At 44.7% G+C, this 22,960-nt stretch overlaps 1 protein-coding gene across 2 annotated transcripts in view; it reads left to right on the forward strand.

Moving 5' to 3' along the window:
• LOC6584822 overlaps positions 1–22,960 on the forward strand; it is a 57,736-nt gene that overhangs the window by 11,149 nt on the left and 23,627 nt on the right. The window contains exon 1 of one of the 2 annotated variants that reach the window (XM_044008788.1): positions 6,951–7,009. The exons of the other annotated variant lie outside the window; for it this stretch is intronic. Within the exon in view, the coding sequence (XP_043864723.1) occupies positions 6,964–7,009 (46 nt within the window). The 5' untranslated portion in view covers positions 6,951–6,963. Of the gene's footprint in view, positions 1–6,950; positions 7,010–22,960 lie in introns of those variants that run through there. 2 annotated transcript variants of the gene reach the window in all.

Consider the following 22,960-nt stretch of genomic DNA (forward strand, 5'->3'; position numbering starts at 1 on the left):
GCTTTTTGATTGGCCAGACCTTGATATCTCTGACTGTACATAGGCCGAGGCCGGGCCGGGCCAAGCCCAACCAAAGCTGCGTCCAAAACAGAAACAACAGCCAGCCAACGGCTGGCGTGCGTTGCTCGGCGACGTCTCTGGGCTCGGCATCATAATCAACATCGTAATGGTCATTACGATCAGTATGATCAGCAGCAGCAGCAGCATCGCTCGTCGACTCTGGCCTGGCATTTGCGACTGCGCAGCATGCCCACATTTGCATGTGACAACACACACACACACACACACATGTCTCTCTCTTTCTGCTCCGATTTATATGCCATATCAATTGTCCGCCATTTTGAGTCCGCGACTCGCTTGGCGAAAGAGTCAAAAGATTTTCTTTTTGCCCATTTTATTTAGTTTTTTCTCCTTTTGCTTGGGCAGTTGCGAGCTGGCGCTGAGCGGGCACAGCTTGAGCTGCGACATTTATTGGCCGGCGACTCGAAGTCTGGAAGGGGTTCGAGATTCGGGTCCAGCTAGAATGAAGCCATAATAAAAACATTGTCAAACTCATTTAGGGGTAGTCCAGCAGCAAGTCAGAGTTCAACAGAAATCCACAAAAAAAAAAAAAAAACTTGAAGACAAATTCAATGAATATCTATTTTTACTGTAGATATTTGAAATTCCGTAAAATAATGTAAAGCTGTCGTACGTTCATATGTATATGAAAATATATTACATAATTAATATAATCAAATTATCCAAATATATTAAAGATATTAAAGATCATATGAATATGAAAAGAAAGGAATCAGCACTTAGAATAGATGGAGCAAAATGAGATGCAGAATCTGAAAGAGGAAGAGAGAAAGAGAGAGAGAGCCATAGAGATACAGATGAATCATATATATACATATATATACATATATTTATATGTAGAGAGAAGTTTGAGATACAAAAAGAGAGGCATAGATATAAAATAGAGAAACAGAGTTTGACAGAGAATCAGAGATACAGATAGATCAGTTAGACAGAGAAAGAGAGATTGAGAGAGCTAAAGATGATAGAGGGAGAGAATAAAAATATGACATACAGAAACAGAGTATTAGAGATTTTAAGAAAGAGATCAGCAATAGAGAATGAAAAGGCAGAGAAAGAAAATTGAGAAATAGGGCTAAACGCTTAAAGGCAAAGAAAGTAACAATTGTGAAAGATAAAAAATATATTTAAAACAGATGATGGAATGAACTAGATCCATGATATTTAAAAGATATGTTCCTTGACTTAAAATTCGGATATGCGCATATCTTCTCTCTGTCTCACTCTCTCTTTCTCTCTCTCTCTCTCTCTCTCAGAGCTGCTAATAGCTATAATAGTTAGTTAATAGATTTTATGGATCTCATTTCTAGCTCTCAGTGCTTTCGCCCACATTGCCCCAATTCCCATTCAGAGTCGCATTTGCCGTTGCTGTTGCCTTTGCTTGTTGCCTTTTTGAATACACTCGCAATGTATTCACAGTTCGCCGGGCTTCGCATTGTGTCATGTGAATGCATGTTGAATGGCTTCGCTTCGCCCGGGCTTGGGACTTGAAGCTTTGGCCAAAAGTCTTGCCATAAGCTCACAAAAAAACAAAATTAAAGTGGCAGCTGAAGAAGAAGAAGAAGAGGGCGTCAGGGCTGTGGGCTGTGGGCTGTGGGCTGTGAGCTGTGAGGTATCCTGTGGGCTTTGCTGGCCGTGCGCCAAAGGTTTAAAGTTAAGGCAAAGAGTGCAAAGGCCTTGGTGTGCTGCAAAATTACCGTTGGCTACTTGAGCCCACCTTGCCACCTCGTGTGGCAGGCAGGCAAATAAACGCAGTTGCAGGCACACCCGGCTCGTATGCGTCTGTCAATCTAAGCTCGTGCGTGTGAGTATGTGTGTGTGTGTGTGTGACAGTGTGTGGCATATGTTAAAGAAATTTATGCATCAACTGGCAGAGACATTGCCACACGCAGCTGCAGGAGCATGGGCAGGATCCTTTGGAGCCCGGGCCAAGTCACTTTGCATCATCATTTAGCGCAGGCGAGCGAGCAGCTAAAGCGTCGCCATTGTTGGGCACAAGTTGCGCATAATTGAAACATAAAACGCTTGGACACCAATTCACAAAAGCCAACGACAAGGCGGCAGGCAGCTGTGCCAGCCAGGGGCAGAGGGGCAGAGGGGCCGAGGAGGCGACTGGGGCATCCGAGGGAGGAGGGGAGGCAACTGCGACTCACTGGGACTCGCTGTGCATTGTGCGCGAGGCCAAAAGAAAAGAGACAATTGTGTGTAAGAAATATGCCAGCTGTATGTGTATGTGTGTGTGTGTGCGAGTATGTGTATGTGTGTGTGTGTGTGTGTGTGTGTGTCTGTCTGATTTATGTTGCTGCTGTTGTTTCTGTTGCTGTGTGTTTGGGTTGCTGTTGAACGATTTGTTGTAAATTGAAGAGTGCCAAACCGCATATTTGAATGTGCCAGCTGTGTATGTGTATCTGTGTGCGTGTGCGTGTGCGTGTGTGTGTGACTGGGTGTGTGCTTTGGCTATGACTTGCACTGTCACAAGCTCTTGGCATTTGCTAATAAGCGACAATGCCCCAGCCGCAGCTACAAATTGAGCGAGACACAATAAAAATTCAAATCCAATTATGAGGCTAATATGCAAACATACATCACACAAAAAGCTCAATTAATTCACAGTTGCAACTTAAAGCTGTTTATTCAAGTCTTTAAATTCTTATTGGAATCTTGCTATAATTATCAGAGTATCACAATCATAATAAGTCTTGGCGCTGATTAAGAAGCTCATATATGCATACAAATATATTTGTCTATATACATACATACATATGTATATTATCATATTGCAAAGCATAGCTCCAATTGAACTAGTTATTTGAATGAACAAGTTCAGCTCATTTATATTTCTTTATATATACATATGTTAGCCCATTGTTTATCCTAGAGCATTAGTCCAATTGAACTAGTTCGTGGAGAGAACAAGTTCAGTTTCAATGAATTATATTTGAATGAATATTTTCTGACTACAACTATAAAAAAATGCTGGATATAAGTTAAATTGAACTTGTGATGAACTAGTTCAATAGAACTAGTTCCTTTGAATATTCGCAAACGCTCTCAAATTGAGAAGTATTTCAATTGAACTTGTTATTTAAAAGAGCTAGTTCAATGTGCAGCTATAAAATACATAGTTTTGTCTTGGAGCTCGTTTCTATTGTGAATAAAGTTCCGTAACTGCTAAGTAGTATGTGTCGTTCATGAACCAGTTAGCATGAATACAATGATCAAGTTCATCAGCCGAAAATGAACAATTGAAACTTTTGCAGCCCTATTGAAATTACGAATGCAATTCTATCACACGTTGTCAAAGATTTTATAGATATTCAGCTTAAGTTCAATAAAATATTTCGAGAACTAACTAAATATTCTATTTGCTTTACTTGTCGAATCCTTTTTGCAATCCTTTTTACAGCTAAAGTGCTGCATAACTATGATTTTGGATGTCCTAGGCAGGCCCAGCTCCTGCTCCTGTTCCTATTCCTGCTACTGTTCCTGCTCCTACTCCTGCTTCAGCTCCTACTCCTGCTCTGACAGCCAAGTCCAATGCCCGAAAATTATTTGCGTCCATAAACTTTGCCCGCTTTTCAATTATTTCAACTTGTGCATTTTATTTGGTGCCTTTTTCGCCTGCGGTTGAAGGCGGCAACAGCCATGGAGCAGGCAGTCATTCAGCCAGGCAGCCAGGCCACCAGCTCACCCACCCACACATGGGCCACAATGACCAACGTGGACTCCCATTGCGGATGCCGTCTGCCGGTTGCCGGTTGCCGGTTGCCAGAGCATTCGGAGTATGCGTCAGCATTTTCGGGCTGCAGATGCGATGCGCTTCTCTTGACCTCCAGTTAAACCGCCGAAAAAAGGAAGCAGACGCGAAAACAAAAACGGGCGAGCAAACAGTCAGACCGACAGATGTTTGCGGCAGACAGACATCAAGTGAGAGAGAGAAAGAGGGAGAGAGTGAAAGAGAGAGAGAGAGAGAGCATGTCCCGACAGGGTATGCACATGTACGTCCCTTGCAGTGGAGCCCGGCTGCAGCATCTTTCGCTACTTTCATTTGTTCACAATTTGCGTCCTGCCCTGCGGTCAAGGCTGCTGCGGTTAAGTTCTCCAAATTGCAGTCAGAGACGACGACGACAACAGGAGACATATATATATATATATATATATACATACACACATATATGTATATACATAAATACATCTATTTGGATTCTGCCAGTTTGCTGCAAAGTTGAAACAGTTTTTAGCCAAGGTCCATTTCGGCGCGAGCATAACTTGAAGCTAAGACCTAAGGAACGATCCATGGGATGTGTGGATTGTCTGCCATTGGCATTGGCTGCAGCCAGGAATCACTCAGCCGCAGCCGCATAAAGTTCACATTGCAAAACAGTTGCCAGCACACAGACTGAAAGATGCAGATAGAGCGAGAGGTAGAGACAGAGAGAGAGAGGGAGCGAAAAGCAGAATGAGAGAAAGGCAAATAAAGCAAATAGAATCGACAGGACTTCAAGTTTTTATTGTGAACCCGAGGCGAAAAATGCTACCGACCGTTGCATGTGTATGTGTGTGTGTGTGTGTGTTTGTGTGTGTGTGGATAGCTCGTACGTGTACTATCAACGTCATCGGCCACATTTGACTCTACCCGTGCCCCAGACTCTGATTGACCCCAACTCCTGCTCCAGCTCCGTCTTCGACTTCGACTTCGACTCGGCGCCGGCAACGTCATCGTCGTCAGCGTTTAAGTGCCGCATCCGGTCAGAGCGAGATACCACATGGGCTCTCTCTCTCTCTCTCCCTTTGCCTCAACTCCAAAAAGCCCCCGACACACACACACACACTCGCAGTCAGAGCCGACTTTGGGGCGCTATTGATTTTAGCTGCGATGCGCTGTTGAGTTGGGTGCGAAATGTGCCATTTGTATATGTGTGTGCCTGTATGTGTGTGTGTGTATTGTTTGGGGTTGGACGGACTGTGAATTTGGGATGCTCTCATGAGCATGGACCCATTGGACAAATGGGCGTGTGCTGTGGTCAGTCGACGTATGCGTGATATTTTCACATTTCGGCTTGTCCAGCATCAGACTCCGCCCATTGGCTGAGCACTGGGAGCTGGCAGCAGATAAAGAGCAGAAGGCCCTAGCATGAATAGAGACCGTAGCACAAATATTTATATTAGTTCATTGCTTTCGTCACTTGATGAGTAATAATATCCAAAGATAATGCTCCTTATCAAAAACGTTTATTTGCCCAACATTTCTCTGGGGTTTTTTCGGGTTTTTTTTTTTTTTTTGCTATCATTCCTGTGATAAGTAATTATGGCATGGATCTGGTAAAGTTTCTCAATGAAATTTCTTAGACTCGTGATGTTTTAAGCAAAGATTCAAATCGCTAATGGCTGTTATCGATTATGGGACTATTGATTTCTTGAATTCCCATAGATCATTCAGGTCTATAGGATACCTTTGGCCAAGTTCCTCTACAGTTGAGTCGCTTTCTCCAATCAATCCTGACTGCAATTGTTGCCAGCCAAAACTGCGAGACGGTCGCTGTGCAATGCCATGCCACAAAGTATTGCTCGACCACATTTGTAGCTATAAATAATAAAGAATCCGCTGCAGGTCTAATATCCAGCAGCATCCAGCATCCGTCACCTGTGCTGCAACGAAGCCATTTAATTTCCAGTTGTTGTCCCATTGGCAGCTAGCAGAAGATTGCTTGTTCCTGCAGCTAATAGCCAAGCCATAAAACGATAGCAGGCAAACGGACCAAGCAGCCAGCCTGGATCATGTGGCCCAAACTGTAACTGAAGCTCAGCCACGGACCACGGGCCACGGGCCACGGGACAGGGACCACGGACCACGGGACACGGGACACGGGGCAAGCGCTGAGTTATTGCTGCGACAGATACAATTACGAGCGATTGCCCCGAAAGCCCTGCGGTCAATGGATGAATGAATACCGAAACGAATGAATGAATGAGTGAGTGAGTGAATGGCTGGCAAAGAGTCGAGTCGAGAGGAGAGACAGAGGCAGCTTTCTCACCTTTGTCGCAAATCGGAAGCGATGCCAATCGCGATTTGTTATCGTCTTTGCCCAGTTGCAATTGCAGTTGCAGTTGCAGTTGCAGTTGCAATTGCAGTTGGCAGCCTGAACGATTGCGGACTCGAGAAACCATATCCGACTTGGGCAATAGGATCATCGAACTCTTTGCGGTGAGGATATTGTTTTTGCTGTTGCTGTTACTGTTGCTGTTGCTGTTGCTTGGGCTTGGTGTTGATGCATTGTCTGCACATCGCTCTGGCTTATTGCGGTTAACCGAAAGCTGTCTATAAATTATTAAAATTGTCTCATTATTCATATAGAATACAATAGATTTCATTTACGTTTCATTTTATTGCAACAAGAACAGCAAACAGGCCGAAGAAGAGCCACAGCTCGAGCTGGCACCACAGAAGAACCGGTCACAGATCACAGATCGTTCAATTGCCTTTGTTTGTTTTTGTTTTTAGTTTTTTGTTTGGCTATATCTGTCTCTGTCTCCGTCTCTGTCTCTGTCTCTGTCGACGTTTCTCTTGGCCAAGTTGGCTTTTCTGGCCAGGCTTAGGTCACCCCGCATCGGCGACCAGTCTGCGATGCGTGGGAGAATTTTAATGAAACCACAGACAAAACAGAACAGAAAGACAGCCAAGCAGTCGAACACAGAGAGCCACACTCACACACCTAACTAAAGTCTGAATGGACCCAACCCAAATGCCAGAACTTGTTGTGCTAAATATGACAGTCGAGTGGCCTTTAATGCATATTTATGGATTTGCAATAGACCAAACCTATCATTTAATAATAATTTGCACATTTTTCTTTTCTTTTCCATTGCAGGTGAGTGGCTCAGATGAGTTTCGAGTGGATGCGGACGGAACTTCCTGTTCGAATGCCTGGTAAAGTCGATGCTTATGATTTTCTCTTGCTCGCGTGAAATATTTGCTTGTCCTATTAGATTTTGATTGCAGCTCAACAGAAATGTCATTAAAGAGATTTCGGTTAAGGCGAGGGAGAGTAGGGCGCACTACGACATAGATCAGCTTTAGTTGTAGGCTCAGTTCTCGACTCGACTCGACTCGTGTGATCCGCGATGAATACTTCCTCATTACTAGAAAAGGCAAACCACAAGCCAGGCCCAGACCCCGTCGCCGATGATCCAAGCGAATTTCCCAGCGATTTTCTGCAGCTTCTGCTTGTGCTCTACAAGCGTCGTGAGCATTGCTCTGATTTCCCATACAGTGCTCGAGAAGCTGCTGCGGATGGAAGGGAGCCGAGTTGACTGGGCCTGGGGTCGGTCACATGGCCGCCAGTCGCTGGCATTTCAATCAGATGGCTGGCTGTGTTGGCTGGGCCGGCTGCAACAAGTTAAGTACATGGCCCATAACATGGCCAACGCGTGTAATCGCAACTTGTTGGATGTTGGCCTTTTAATTATGCCAGCAGCATATTCAAAGGCCCTCTCGGTCAAATCCTTAGAGCCGAGCGACCGAGCTAAGCGAGCGAGCGAGTGAGCGAGCGAGTGAGCGAGCGAGTGAGCTCGTTAGCCGCCTGCCCAAATGCCAGCAGAGCTTGGCCGGCGTGTTTGATACAACCCGAATGCCCCCATCAGCTCATCTCTCTCGCTCACTCTCTTACTCTCTTTTGCTCCCGCGATGACATCTCAATAGCTGCGGCTCTGGCCTAGCATGTCAAACCTCTGAGGGCGCATTGTCAATGTCCGAGCATGGCTTGTCAATTGGCTGGGAACGGGACTGCGATAGCGACGCAAAAATTTTCATTTCATGTACGATGTGGCACTGACTGACGGACTTGCAACAAGCATTTGATGCAACGTCGCTTAATTAGCATCACGTGGGCCAGACTCGCAGAGACGAAACGTAGCATTTGCCTAATTAGTAACCTTGACTGCCGCCTGACTGATGGATGGATGGATGGATGGATGGCTAGATGGCTGGATGGTGGGCTAGATGGTCGGCTGGCTAGTCGGTCGACTACTGGTCTGTTGAATGTTAAATGGCATTTAACGGGCTGCCAAAGTGAACTCTTTGTTAAGAGCCCGCTTAGCCGCTGTCTGACTGGACCGTTCTGCTCCTGTGTGCATCTTTCTGGCCTGGCCCTCGCGTTGGCTCTTTGTTTAGTTTTGTCATCATCCTCATCAGCATCAGCATCGGCATCAGCATCAGCATGAGCAGCTTACACGACGGAACACGAATGTGCGGTAATGTTGCGTGCATGTCTAAACAATTCAAATCCCAACGACGACGTACGCAAGTTTTCCTACGATGACATTCGACAACAACAACAACAACAACAATGACGACGACTAAGTGAAACAAATCACAGCAGCTGCATGGCATGCCACACCCCCTCAGCCCACTGAGGTCTAAGATAGTGGGTTGCAGACGTGGGCATATCGTGTTTGAAATTATTGAAAGGTGTCAATGTGCGTGGCTGGCTAACGGCCCTCCGGCTAACGCGTCGAGCCCTTGCCGAGCTTCCTTCCGTGTGGCAGCTTCGCACCGTGGGCCCAAATTGGACGAGGGAAGCCAATATTGGGTTCATATACTCGTAGTACCATATAGCTATACTTAAGAATAGCATTAGAGGTTCGCATTGGTATTAATAGGGTTATCGATAATTGTTCAACTTACAATTAATACTGACGCGAATCTTCAACTCTTTTAAGACCAAGGGCCCCAAATAAAAGTTATGAATATAAAAATACAAATTAAAAATAAAAGTTAGGATTTTATTTGTATGTACAAATAATTATTTTGTATTTTTATCATATACGTTCATTTTAATAATTGCAATAGCTGAAAGAATTATACTTCTTTCTTAATTTATTTCTATAAATATTATAATACTATTTGAAACCGACGCGAATAATTCATGTTGTTTGAATAGTTCAGTTAAGATTACTTCGATAACATTATCGATAGTTTAATTAGTCAGTTTGATAGTTGTTATAAAATTCACTAAAAAACATTCAATTTGATTGTCTATTATTTTGATCGATAATCGATTTTTTTTTATTTTCCATATTCAGCAGTGTTAAAGCTTTAGCAATTATGATATCGATTAGATTATTACTTTCCGAATTTGCCTTTGGCAACCACTGCGCTGTCCTTAAATGCAGGCATCCGATTGATTTCCAGACACGGAGCCTGCTGCCTGATCGCTTGGGCCAGGCTGCGGGCTGGAGCTGGGGCATCGCTGATGTCATCCGCGGGCTTGCGGCATGTCCGACCTGCGGCAAGTGCGTGTAAATGCAAATGCTGTCAGTGTGTAGCCAAAAATTGAATTGGGAATCGGAGGCTTTAGTTAAATGCCCGTCGCAGCCGGCGACCGCAGCCCCGTTTGTCCACTCAGCTTAAATCCTTAATACAAATTGCGAAGCAACCGCGACCGAGGGCCCAGTCGACTTGTCAACGTGGTTGTTGCTGTTGCTGTTGTTGTTGTTGTTGTTGCTGTTGTTGTTGTTGTTGTTGTTGCTGATGCTGTTGTTGCGGTCGACTAAGCCAAAAAGCAAATCAAGTCGCTGTCGCTGCTGCGGCTGTGGCTGCTGCTGCTGTCCCTGCGACTGTCTGCGTGGTTAGCGCAACGATGAGAAGCGAGTAGAGAGGCGGTGCGGGTGCGGGTGCGGGAGCCGCATTGAATGAATTCAATTGCCGACCGCAGACAGCAGGCCGAGGGCCAAAACTAACACGACGCTCGTTGTTGACGTTGTTGCACTTCCAGTGCTGTGTGTGTGAGTGTGTGTGTGTAAGTGTGTGTGTGTGCTTGTCTTATGTGTTGCTGTTAATGTTTTACGACTTTTATATACCTTATAAGCTATAGCTCGGCTATGCCATAGCCGAAAGCCATTTGGATGCAACTCGGAATCAAATTCTATTTTCATTCGAAGCCTGAAATAAAGAGAGGTAGATGTAGTTCCTTCTCTTCAGAATTTATGAGAATTTGTTGACGTAATAAAAAAAGATGACAGCTTTATTTTATTTATTTATTAATTTTTAGAATATCCATAGGCTCAAGCAAACAATAATAGGAGATATAAGCTTTATCAGATTATTAATTAATTTGTGTAAAGGGTATCTCTTAGCCAAGCACACACTCTTTCATTATTGGAATTTAATGCTGGCAATATTTCACTTGCTGGATGATAGAAAGCTGAGTAAATAACTTTGACTCATGCTGTTAAATTCTGTAATAGGATATCTCATAGTCGATCAAACTCAGTTGAAGAATACCTGTTACCTAGTTTCATTTGGTGCAATGCTATTTGAACGTCCTCTAATAGCTGCTCAATTAAAGGGTATCTCGTAGTCCAGCAGCGCCGTGCTCGCGCCAGATTTGAATAGATTTCTGTTTTTGTTGATTCTATAATGTAGGCCTGTGCTTGGAGGCCTTCAATTGCATCAGAGAGCCGGGGGAGGGGGCGTCGTCGTCGACGCACCGAGGCAGCGGCAAAAGTATCTGTTAGATGCAGTTGCATCTGCACTTGTATCGCATGTATCGCAGTTTTAATCGTGCGCCCAGCCGTCACATTTTATTTTGGCCGCATTGATATGCAAGTGGCGACTAGAGACTGGCTGCTCGCTGCTCGCTGCTGTGGTGTGGTGGTGCTGTGGTGGTGTGGTGGTGCTGTGGGGGCAGCTGCAGGTGCCCGCAGATATGCAGATACCTTGCCTCAACTATCTACAGCAACATGACTTTCAAACGTTATACAAACAGTTCATACATATGGATGGATGTCTGTCCGTCTCTCCGTCCGTCTCTCTGACTGCATGGCACCTGGCAGCTTAGGTCGGCCCGTCTGTGGCCAACATCGACAGTCGGTCGATCACGCAGAGCAGCTCCGACTGCAGCTGCGACTGCGACTGCAACTGCGACTGCGACTACAGCGCATCTTTCAAGTATCTGGCAGATACTTTAGCCTGACTTGAGTCAGCGCTTGGCTCTCAACTTTCAACTTTAGGCTTTTGGCGCTTCGTTTTCTGCTGGCTTTATTTGGGTTACTCTGCACTGCTCTACTCAGCGCGCAGTACAGTTAGAGTTAGGCCTGCCCTCAGTGCTGCCCCCCTACGCCGCCCACCTGAGTCGCCCTGTGGCAACCTGTGCCACCCCGTTGCACATCACTTGTCTATTTATTTACCTTCATTTTCCCATTCGTTTGCGTTTGCTTGCGCATTTTTCGAACGGGCTGCCGTTCAAATGATGAAATTGAATTAATGCGCCCAGCATTGAAGGCTGCTTCAAGTTGCCTGCCCCATTTTGCGGCAGGAGCTGTGCAAACACTAAAAACAACAAACACACTCACACACACACACACACACACATTGTGCACTTCGTTGTTCGCATTGACAGCTTTTGGGCCATAGATCATGCTCATGTATTTCACGTTGCACTCGCACTCAAGTGTGGCACTGCTCCGATCTTAACGTGTGCCGAATTCAATAGGCGCTGACAACACTGTCCCACTACGTTGTGCAGCACTGGGTGGCAGCGCATCTGACTTGAACAGGCCTAAGGCACCTCAGCAAGACAGCGAAAGAAGTCAAAATGTTGCCCATGTTAGATCATAGAATTTATTAGAATTTCATTTGAATTTTATTTTCTAGGTAAGGTTTATTTTGCTTAATATTTGTATTTTATTTAATGGTTTTTCTGCTATACTTAGTGGCAGCTAAAAGAGATCAGATATGATAGATTCATTGCATTAGAACTAGAAGTAGTACAACATTAAAATGTAAGGTATTTTATATGAAATGAGAATATTCACTTTTTTGCAAGGGAAATATTTCTCTTATATCTGCATTTCTTAAGTATCGTCTATACTAGATTATCTTCTATTATAAATAGAATAAATATCAGTTGCATCCCAAATGTGTTATGATCCTTCTTTATAAATATAAATCAATTTATTTTATTTTTTATTATCTTTATTTTATTTTGTTTATTTATATATTTATTTTTATTTTTATTTATTTATTTATTTTATTTTATTTTTATTTTTTATTTTTTTGACTCCCAGACGTCTTCTATTTAGCTGAGCTTTCTGTGGGCATTTATCACTCTCTTTACCGCTCTTAACACTTGTCAATTCTTTGCCTCTAGATATATAAATGAGCTGTGATCCATCTTTATATATATGTATTTGCGTATATATATACATATATTGTTTTTAACTCTAGAGGTTTCCTGTTCAACTGAGCTCTGTGTTACCATCTATCTTTCTCTCTCTCACATGCTAGCTCCCCAGCATCTATGCGCCTAGGTATGCTCCATTCAATCTTCTTCCAGTTTTTGACTCCCACTCGCTGCTGATCTCCATTGGCGACCTTCAGTGGCTGTTGCTTTTGAGCTGGCCGCGCCGAGTGTGTGACCGCGACCCATTTGCTGGTTTCCCATGACACCTGCTCCTCTCAGGTGCCGTTAGACGCACACATGCACGGAGAGCGACACCGAATTTCGGGCTGTGGTTGTGCCTGACATTCATCAATCAGCTAAGGCTGAGCCGCGTGTTCACACAGTTTAACTGGCTCGACTGAGTGCGAGTGTGAGTGTGAGTGTGAGTGTTAGTGTGAGTGTGAGTGCGAGTACTCATTCATTTTATTCATATCTGAGTCGCTCGGTGCACAATGGGCTCTAGCTGCAGTTGTCAACAGTTGCCCTGTCCCAAGCAGCTCGCCTCGCTCCTCCACTCCTCTACTCCCCCGCTCCCAGCCCTCCCGCCACGTCGCCCGTGGACTGTGGGAATCTGTTACCCTTTCTCTCGCCAAACAAATACAAAATAACTTTTGTGTTGATAGCAACGGCGAACCACCGCCGGCTGGGAGTGGGGCAGCCACAATGGGTGCGGGAGGTGGGGGCTTGGACTGGCAGCCTGCAACTTGCAGCTTGCAGCATGCAACTTGGCAACACTTTCCCGTTGCTGGCTGGTGCCGTGTCAGGTGCATTTGCAGCTAGCCATTGTCTTTGGGACGCGACGCGCCCCCGCACCGAACCAGATCAGAGCAGCGCAGCTGCCCAAAAGGGTGAGCAGCCAGCATTTGGGTGAAGGTTGGGGCCCGAGGGGCACACTGGAGTGGGTGGGGGGGAAGGGCAGGAAGAGGAGCCAAGGGCTGCCCGGTGAGTTTGCTGAGGAGTCGTGTTGTTCGGATTATCCGTGAGATAATTTCTTTTGCTGCTGCTGCTTCTTTTTTTATTTTATTTGATTTTTTTCTCTAGTCTCTGCTGCTGCTGCTTCTTCTTCCAATTTTTTTTCTATTGTGGGTACAAAACTGTCTTGTTCGCATTTGCCGCCTGTCAACGCTTGGACTTGGCTAAGACTTTACTCCCGCTCTCCCGCTCTAACTGCCTCTTTGTGTAACTGTGAATGCTCTATTACTAGTGTGTGTGTGTGTCATGTGCAGGCCATTGCCATTATTCCTAATTTCGTTTTAAATCAGATCTCCCAGCGAGCGGTTGCTGCTGTTCGCTCGCTGCTGCTGCTGTTGCTGCTGCTGCACAGGCTCTGACATCGTCGACGTCAACGCCAACGCCGCCTACTAAGCTGCTTGACATTCCTATTGCCTACACCAGCAGCTCATCCACCTTCGCCTCCTCCTGCTCGCTCTTAGCCCACTCGAATCTTTATCGTTTCGAGCCAAGCGCCGCCAGCTTCAGCCAGAGTTTTGGGGCAGCGGCTAAAGGCCAAAATTGTCCAAGCTGCAGCCAAAGCTGGCACAGATCAGGCCAGGGCAGGTTAGGGCCATTGTGTACTCTGTTTTCTTTTTCTTTTTCTTTTCTTCTGTTACGGGACTTGCAATAACAACAGCAACAGCAACAGCAGCAGCGGCAGCAGCAACAATTGCCTCCGTTTCGTAGCTGCTGCCGTTTTATTTTCTATTTGTTATGGCTTTTCTCTTAATTTGAGGTCGTGAGAATCATGGCTAATTAATTGACTCGCTGACTGACACAGCAACAATACACACACATACACACACACACACACACACACACACACACACACACACGCCTACACTCATCCGCAGGACTCTAACGAATCGCAACTTGAACTAATTTTTACTAGTTACTCGACTTCAACTGCAAACTTTCAAACAAAGATCGTATATGTACGTATGTATATAGATTTAAATAAATACATATACGAATGCGGGTGCGTTCTCCTATGGCATTCTGCGATCGTTCAGCTATTACAAATTATTATGGATTGAAGCTTTTCACAGAAATGTAAAGTAAATTTTACTATAACAGAACTGACTAAAACTATCGCTAATATCACAGATATTATATATTATATATTGCACTAAAGATAGCTAAGCTAGATATTTTATGAATTATGTATGTGGAGTAATTAACCTTTTTGTTTGATTAATTTAAAAGAGTTATTTGGCTTATATGTATTTTTATATTTGTATTTAAATAATTAAAAAAGAACCAAGCTCAAGCAATTAAAAGCATAAAAACATATAGATTAAATATATATAAATAATAATAAAAACAAAAAAAATACTAACACAAAAAAAAAAAAAAAAACTCATTGCATACACTGCGCGTCATCAGGTTAGCGCCCCCCTTTACACTCAACCTCTGTTTTTTTCCTGTTTTTTCAGCAATTTTTTGGTTGCATAGTCTAGATTCAAAGTATGCCTCAATCTTTGATTTCAACCAAAGATAAAACTGTTTCTTTACCCATACTATAAATATATTGAATACTTTAAGCTTCACAAAAAATTTGGTGAGTGTAATTGCCAAAATAAGCAAGATAATTACAATTGCATTTGGGGGCGCTAATCTGATGACGCAAAATAAGTGCACACATTTTTTGCGAAAATAGAGAAGGATAGAAAATAAAACATAACGGGTTTTCACTCGCGCTTTTTTTTGGTATGAGAGACATCTCATATGATGATAATGAAATAAAAAAAAAACCAAGAAGTTACGTGCAATAGGCAAAGAGAAAAACGTAAAAGAAAATGAGTGTAAGGGGGGGCGCTAACCTGATGACGCGAAGTGTATTTGGAATACTAAAAAAATTAAATAAAATAAAAATAAACAAAAAATAAATAAATAAATAAAAATTAAGAAAAGAAAACATTGTCTAGAAACTGCATTCAACAAATTTTCCTTATATATTTTTGCGTATTTAAAAAAAAGTTTATTGAAATTAATATTTTCTTTAAGAGTGAAATACTAAATATAAACTTAAAGCTAATATATAAAATATAGAAACGGAATACGTAAATAATTGGCTTTATAATAATAGTTCTATAGTTCTATATGAAGAGATTCAGCATAACTTGATTTGAATAACATTTTGGATGGATAATATATTTGACTAGATAAATATTTATGTAATTAGCTTTGTTTGGTGCATGTGAGGGTAAATAACGTTAATCAATGCAAATGGAAATGGAAGCGGGGGGTGGGGAGACCAAGGGAAATCGGAAGAATGGGCAACTGGCTAAGATTCTCAGATTGTTTTTAGCTGAGTAGAGCAGAGAAATGGCGAGAAAGCGACGAATTGTTGCTGTTGTTGTTGTTGCCCTTTCGTGTTGCCGCTTCCGCATCGATTTTCACATTGGCCACTGTTGCCGTTGCAGTTGCAGTTGCCGTTGCAGTTGCAGTTGCAGTTGTTGTTGTTGTTGCTGCTGCTGCTGCTGCTGCTGCTGCTGCTCTGTTGTCTCTTCCTTAAGTTCATTACAATTTATTTTTATGTGTAATGCAATTATTGTTGTTGCCGTTGCTGTTGCCGCTACATTTTTGTTGTTTTTGTGTTTAATGTTTATTCGCGCTACTTGACGGGGGCGTTTGCAGCAGAGAATGGGCCAGCCAAGGCGAGAGGCGGGGCGGCTGGGGGAGCGGCGGGACGACTGAGGCACCAGGTTATTCAGCGAGGTCTTTGTTACACTCTCGGACATGACAACGGAGGCACGACCACGACACGTTGCGAATTTGCCACGAACGTTGTTGCAGCAGCAGCAGCAGCAACAGCAGCTTGGCTGGCGGGCAGTGGGCGGTGGGTTGACCTGCCGTTGCACCAAATACAAGCATGTGCATAAACATACACAAACACTCACTCACACACACACACATACACACACAGTCACACATCTGGCGCTGCAGATCGCGCGATTTCTTAATATGAGAATATTCCCACCATTGTCTTTGGGGCTGGCCTGTTGCTCCCCCAGCTCCCCTGCGCTGCCTTGGCGCTGGGGTGACTGACTCCACGAGGCGACTGACTGACGACGACGACAACGACGACGACGACGACGGCGTCAATGTCCACTCCAGCCCATCCGAATGCGCTGCTGCTGTTGCCGTTGCTCCCACTGCCCAGCGGCTTCGATTGCATGTGAGCTGGCCCTGGCTCCACTCTGTGGCCCATTTAGCACTCGCGCTACCCACGAGCTCCGTTTTGAATGTGTCTGCCAGTTGCAGTTGCAGTTTCAGTTGCTGTTGCTGTTAATGCTGCTGCTGCTGCAGTTGCAACTGTTGGTGTTGCTGTTACTGTTGCTGGTGTGTGGTTAAGCGCTGCTTTAATTCCAGTTATGCGAACTTCACTTCTTTTGTTTTTGCACTCGTAAGCAGCGCGAATTCCCGAGCACATTCACATGGCTGCAGCGTGCAACAACAACTTGCAACTGCAGCAGCAGCGGCAGCAGCCGCAGCAGCAGCGCCTCGCATTGGCCCTTTGGCTAGGGGCCCCTGGAGGTCATTACTGGTCACTGGCAGCTGGCACCTGGCACCTGGTGAACGGTTCCCGTTGCACCTACACCCACACCCACACCCACACCCACACCTACACCTACTCGCGTGCAACACGTGGCCAGCAGCAGCAACAGCAGCAACAGCAACGGACTCGTCAGCTTTTTCTCACCATTTGCTCTAGCTAATTTATTTGCATTTGCCTCCCGTTTCTTACTCTTACCTCCACTAATTAATAATTTATACTCATCTCCCCTCTCTCTCTCTCTTTATCTTTGCAGGTGAGTGTAACGGTTAATGGCACCGCGCAGTGCGTTTTGGGAGCAGGCATTACCGCTAAACTCCCATCACATGCAATTAAACAGTCAACTGTACAAAGTGGGTAAAAAGCTGAAATTATTGCTGAGGCTGATGGCAACATGATCAGTGATCAGTTATCAGTGATCAGTGATCAGTGAGTGGGAACGAGTAGTGAATGAATTGCGATCACTGATCAGTAAGTTATGATCAGCGATTGGATTGTCTAAACTAATCAACTGAAGATAGAATTGAAGAATTAGCATTGATCGAGGATCAATTTAGGCAATTGATCTTGTAGAGTTGACTAGATGGATCTCGACTTGATCAAGGGTCAATTCATAGCTATTAGAAAGGGATACCCATTTTTGCTCCTCTAAACTCTTTCAATTATATTAAGGCCGATCTTTCGACCACTTCCTACAAATAGGAAGATAATCAAGTCGAAGATAATCAAATCACGATCATTTCTTAACTCTTGCTAATTCAGATCAATCGATCAACTTCAATTTCTCCGATCAGACTTGCATATACATAGATGCATTAGATCTGTAATTAAACTAAATCCGATTGTCATATCCAATATTTTTAAAGCTGTTGCGAGTGCAATTGGCTGCGATCAGTCGATTGTATAAATCTGGTCTAAAATTCACGCACGCTCACGCACACACACACACACGCATGCATGCAGTACAATGAACACCTGCAAAACGATCAAACAATTGATCAGCGAGAGATTAACAAAGATTTTCCCACAATTTTCCTGCAAAATGCCCGAAAATTTGCTGCACTTTACAGGAACAAGTCTAAAATTTCATTATCGCGCACTTGTGTGTGCGTGAGTGTCTGCATGTGTGTGTGTGTACAAAAGTGAGTACCCCCCGCTCTGGGCCTTAGCGCTGCTTATCCCATTACAGCTAGCAGGATACATGAGGGATCCGAGCGCGTCTTCTGCCACTTCTTGGGCCGCCTCATGTTTCAGGCCGAGGCCAGACAAAAGCCTCTCGATCGATTCGTGAGTCTCGAGTCTCGAGTCTCTCGGCAAGGACATTGTCCGCTACTTGAGTTGGCAGGACAGCCCGTAGCTACAGGTGCCGGAGCAGCTCTCCCCTGCACTTTCCCTCTCTCTTGCTCTCGATCTCGATCTCCCTCTGGTTCCGATTAGCCATTCGACGCGAAAAACGATTCGCAAAATGAAAAATTCGAAGCGCAGGAAAATTGCTACAGTCATGGGAAAATCGAGCAGGTGCAGCTGCTGAGCCAGGCTCCAGTTCGAGGCCCCGCTGCCTGCATATCCTGAATGCGCTGCACTATATCTCGCCCCGTTCGTAATTGAATTGATCGTGATTTGCCATTGTTGCTCCGAATGAGGATGCAGATGCAGTTGGCGATTGTCGTTGTTGTTGTTGTTGTTGTTATTGTAATTGCCTACCTGGGGCAGTTTGTAGCGGAATCGCCGTTCGCCAGGACAATGACAATGCGCATTTGCTGCTACTCCTGCTGCTGCTGCTGCTGCTGCTGCTGTATTTGGCATATTTGCAACGTGTCATCCGTGAGTTTCAATGCTTGAGAACATTTTTAGGGCTCTTTCTTTTTGCTCATATGCTGCCCCTGCCCCTTCCCTGGCCCTAGCCCTGGCCCTGGCCCTAGCAGTGCTGCTGCTGCTGTTCTGCTTCTTGCTCTTTCTTTCAATATATATATATGTACTTTTTATTGCCAGCGAATGTTTTTTGGTGCGTGAGAAAAAGGATTAAGAATTGTCATTTAGAGGTGCCTCACAAAGCCATAGCCGAACCAGCTCAATCTGTGTGCGAGTGAGTGATGGAGGCAGCTGTGCCACAAACACAACTAACTACATAGAAATACGCCTCGATTCTAATGATAGAAGTGGAATAGCAATGCATGCATGATGAAATCTATTTAACTACATTTTGACTTGGTGTTAAAAGTTGAGCAAAGGATTGAGATAGGAGCAAAGTCTTAACTTATTAATGGAGATGATGATTGATTTATCATAATTATTTATGTTATTTATCTGTGCTAGTTCAATCTAGTCTCTACTGTGACTGCATAAACAGTAAAGTCTAAATATTTCTATTTTTTTATGCAATAGCAAAGTAAGCTAGATCAGCTGCTAAAGATACAGAGAATCAGTTCTAAGATTCAATATATAGTGATGTATGACAAATACTAGGTACTAAATACATTTAAGTTTATATATATTATACATATTATAGCATGATATATATATTCATAGGCTAGATCAGCAGCTAAAGATACAGAGAATCAGTTCTAAGTCTCATATTGACCAAGCGCCCAATCGATGCCGGAGCTGCCCCTGCGTGGCATTCGAATGTTAATCAGGCGAATCAATTGCCAAATGTCAATTGAGTCTAGCTCTCGGGCGCCTGGCTAGCCCGGTCTGGTCTGGCCTCCACGTTGGCCACGATGCGACGCTCCCCACTGCCCACTCGCTACGGTGCCAGACGTTCTGCTAGCTGCTGCTGCTCCTTCTGCTGCTGCTGCTGCTGCTGCTGTTGCTGTTGCTGTTGCTGTTGCTGGTGGCCAGCGATAAGCATCAAGTTCTCACGAACTCGTATTGTCCTCTTCGAGTTGCAGTTGCAGTTGGGAGCTGCAGTTGGGCGCCGCTGCTGCACGAGCGGACGTGGGCAATACGGCAATTAATGCGCCCAAAACGCTGATGACAATTTCAAATTTATAGGCAAAACTTGAGTTGGCCAATCGAGCGTGAAATATGAGCAGACGACACGCCCTGACAAAAACAAAAACGAAAACAAGAAAAAACTACTAGAGAGCCCCAAATAAAAACGTGAAACTAAGTCAGCTCCAAAAACATAAAAGCGGAAGCGAGGCTGACGCAAACAGAGCAAACAGAGCGACTGTCATTCGCCCATTCACTCAATCCGTCAATCGCGAGCCACCTTGGAGGCCAAATTTGGTTATGCTGTGTGTGACCCAATTAACCAAGCGACTCTTCTGATAAGCGTTCGCCTTTGCCAGACATTCCTGGGCGCATGCGCAGCCCGTGTCTAAATGCTTTCCCTCTCCCGCTCTCTCTCTCTCTCTCTCTCTCTCTCGCTCTGCCTGTGCTGGTTGGCACACAGATGCGGGACATGTGGAAATCCAAAACCTAATTAAATTGTAAAATGAAATTAGCTAAATTCATAGAACGCAATTTAACCCTTTTTGGCAGCCCGCATCGCAGCGGCGCATGACTCAATAATGCATTCGGTCTGTAACTATTCGGAAAATGCATTCACAAATTTAAATTCGTTGCGCAGATGCATTTCGATAAATCCACAAGGGCCGAGAGCCAATTTTGATTAATGATCAGTTTTACTTTACTCTCGATCTGATTCGCCGCACATGTCATAAAGGGTTGCAGCGGCAGTCAAATTTGATCAATTCGATAAACATATCGATAAGTTATCAGCTTACATCAATTCATAATTGATGATAATTTCGATCTTAACATCGAAGGAAATTTGTTATCTATAGGAAATTATGGCAATTCTCTAACTGCTTCAGTCCTTTAGCCGCTTCTCGTTTTGGCCTGGCTGCAAGAGCTGCCACGCCCACCATCGCATTGCGGCAACAGCTGCAGTTGCCGCTCGCTGAGCGACACTTGTTCGATCTGCACTCGATTGTCATCAGTTGTGGTCGTTTACCCGAATGCAGTTTATATTTACGATTGCGCACAGCATCAAAACAAAAGGTGTCCATGCATGTGTGTGTGTGTGTTGGTGTAGGTGTTGTGACTAGTTGCACTCACCCTCAGCTGGGCGCTCACCCTCATCGCTGCTTGAGAGCAGCTACTGTTGTGGGCGTTGCTATTGTTTGCCGGCATGTCCTTAATGCCAGCGCCGTTGTCCTGGCCGCTGGTCAGCGACAAGTTGCGGCCACAATGGGCCAACAACTGCGTTTATTGCGTGTAAATCATTGTTGTTAGCAGCCCGAGGCCAGGGCTCGCTCATTTGCCGGCCCATTAGGGCAGGTAAGGGACGACAAATGCGATAAGCACAGATTTACAACACGCGAATTCGAACAGACTTGGGACAATCCGACTGTGTTCGTCCTCTAGCTATTACGGTTGCATTCCATGTGTTCCAAAGTGGCTCAGCTCGAGAGTAAGAAAGCAGGACAGATCTAACACTCTGATTGAAAGAGCGTTCCATTCCATATGTACCAATGTAAAGCAGTTCACATAGGGCTTGACAGGTCTTACATTATTTCAGTTACTGATTCATATCATGCGTTCCAAAGTGGCTCAGCTCGAGAGTAAGAAAGCAGGACAAATCTTACACTCTGATTGAAAGAGTGTTCCATTCCATAAGAGCAAATATTCCATCTATTCCATTTCACTGTACTGGAAAACTGATCCATTCCAAGTATTCCAAACTAACTAACTAAATATTCCACTACATATATTTTCTTTAAAATGCAACATTTGATGTATTCTAAATGGACTTACCTAATCTGAAGTTTAGACATTATAGTTTCATTCATACCATGCTTTCTCGTTCGCTCTCGTTTTCATTCCATGCATTCCAAAGCTAACAATACATACATCGACAAATCCAAAGGCAAGAGATGTGTTATTTCATTCTTTCTGCTTGCTTGGCCCGATTGCGAAACTGTTCCATTCCACGTGTTCCAAACGTGCCTGCCCTCAACGATTGCTAATCGAAAATGCTACCCACGTAGGCGAAGGAGGCAAGAAAAAGAGGTCTTAAGACGTTGCCCGACTGGGTTAACCGATACTGCGGCGCATGGGGCACGTCCACACACGCCGCAGATGCAGATGAAGATGAAGATGTGTCACTTGGAGTAATTGTTGTGACCCCCTTCCCCCTGCCACTGCCCCTGCCCTGCCCTGGCCCTCCGCTAGGCAGCTTATTTTATTTTATTTTTTTCTATTTTCATTTTCGTTCTTGCGGCGCACATTGAAGAAAGTTTTCTGTCTCCGTCGGAGAGTGAATAGTGAAGGGCAAGGGCGCAAAGGGGAGCGGGGAGGGGAACAGAGAAACGGGCGTTGTCTGTTGTCTGTTGGACATGTGCAGCATGCGGCTTTGTTGCCGTTGTTGCCAGTCTGTGCCTGGGCAGTTGCACAATCTGCGTGTCAATGCGTCGCGTCTTGATCCCATCAGCAACCGAGACGCTCCCAAGAGACCAACGCAAACAGACCCAAACTCTGTCTGTGTATGTATGTGTGTGTGTGTGTGTGTGTGTGTGAGTGTGCGGGTGTGTGCGATCGTTTGGCATGTCCAATACGCTGGACGCTGCTCAACGTGCAGCTATTTTGGACACTTTGTCTCCGTCCAACTCCATCCGAGATATCTGTGTAGCTGTATCCGTATCTGTATCTGTATCTGTATCTGTATCTGCATCTGTATCTGTATCGGTGCGTGTTTTTGTATCTGATTGTTAGCCTCTGCGTCTTTAGTTTGCTTTCTTTTTCTTTCATTTCATTTCATTTCATTTTTTGTGCCCCGGTCCCATACGTGCGCCTCAGTTGTCCGGTGTCGGCCGACCTGTGTCCACGTCCAATGACAACATTTCATCATCATGATGATGAGGATGATGATCATCCTGCTGCTTACCATCGGCACGATGATCTGCACATAAAGCAAACGGAGCACCTACAACAATAATTGTCATAAACACATTTGACGAGCGCTGAATGGGCCTCCAGCTCGAACTCGAGCTCGGACTTGAGAGTTTTGAGACCCGGGTGTGTAGAGACTAAGCGACTCAGAGACTCCCTCGCCACTGTTTATTATGCATGAGACTCAGTTATGACACGTCTATTTCCC

This window comes from Drosophila mojavensis, unplaced genomic scaffold (genome assembly GCF_018153725.1).
Source record: "Drosophila mojavensis isolate 15081-1352.22 unplaced genomic scaffold, ASM1815372v1 contig_136, whole genome shotgun sequence".
Classification (NCBI taxonomy): Eukaryota; Metazoa; Arthropoda; class Insecta; order Diptera; family Drosophilidae; genus Drosophila; species Drosophila mojavensis.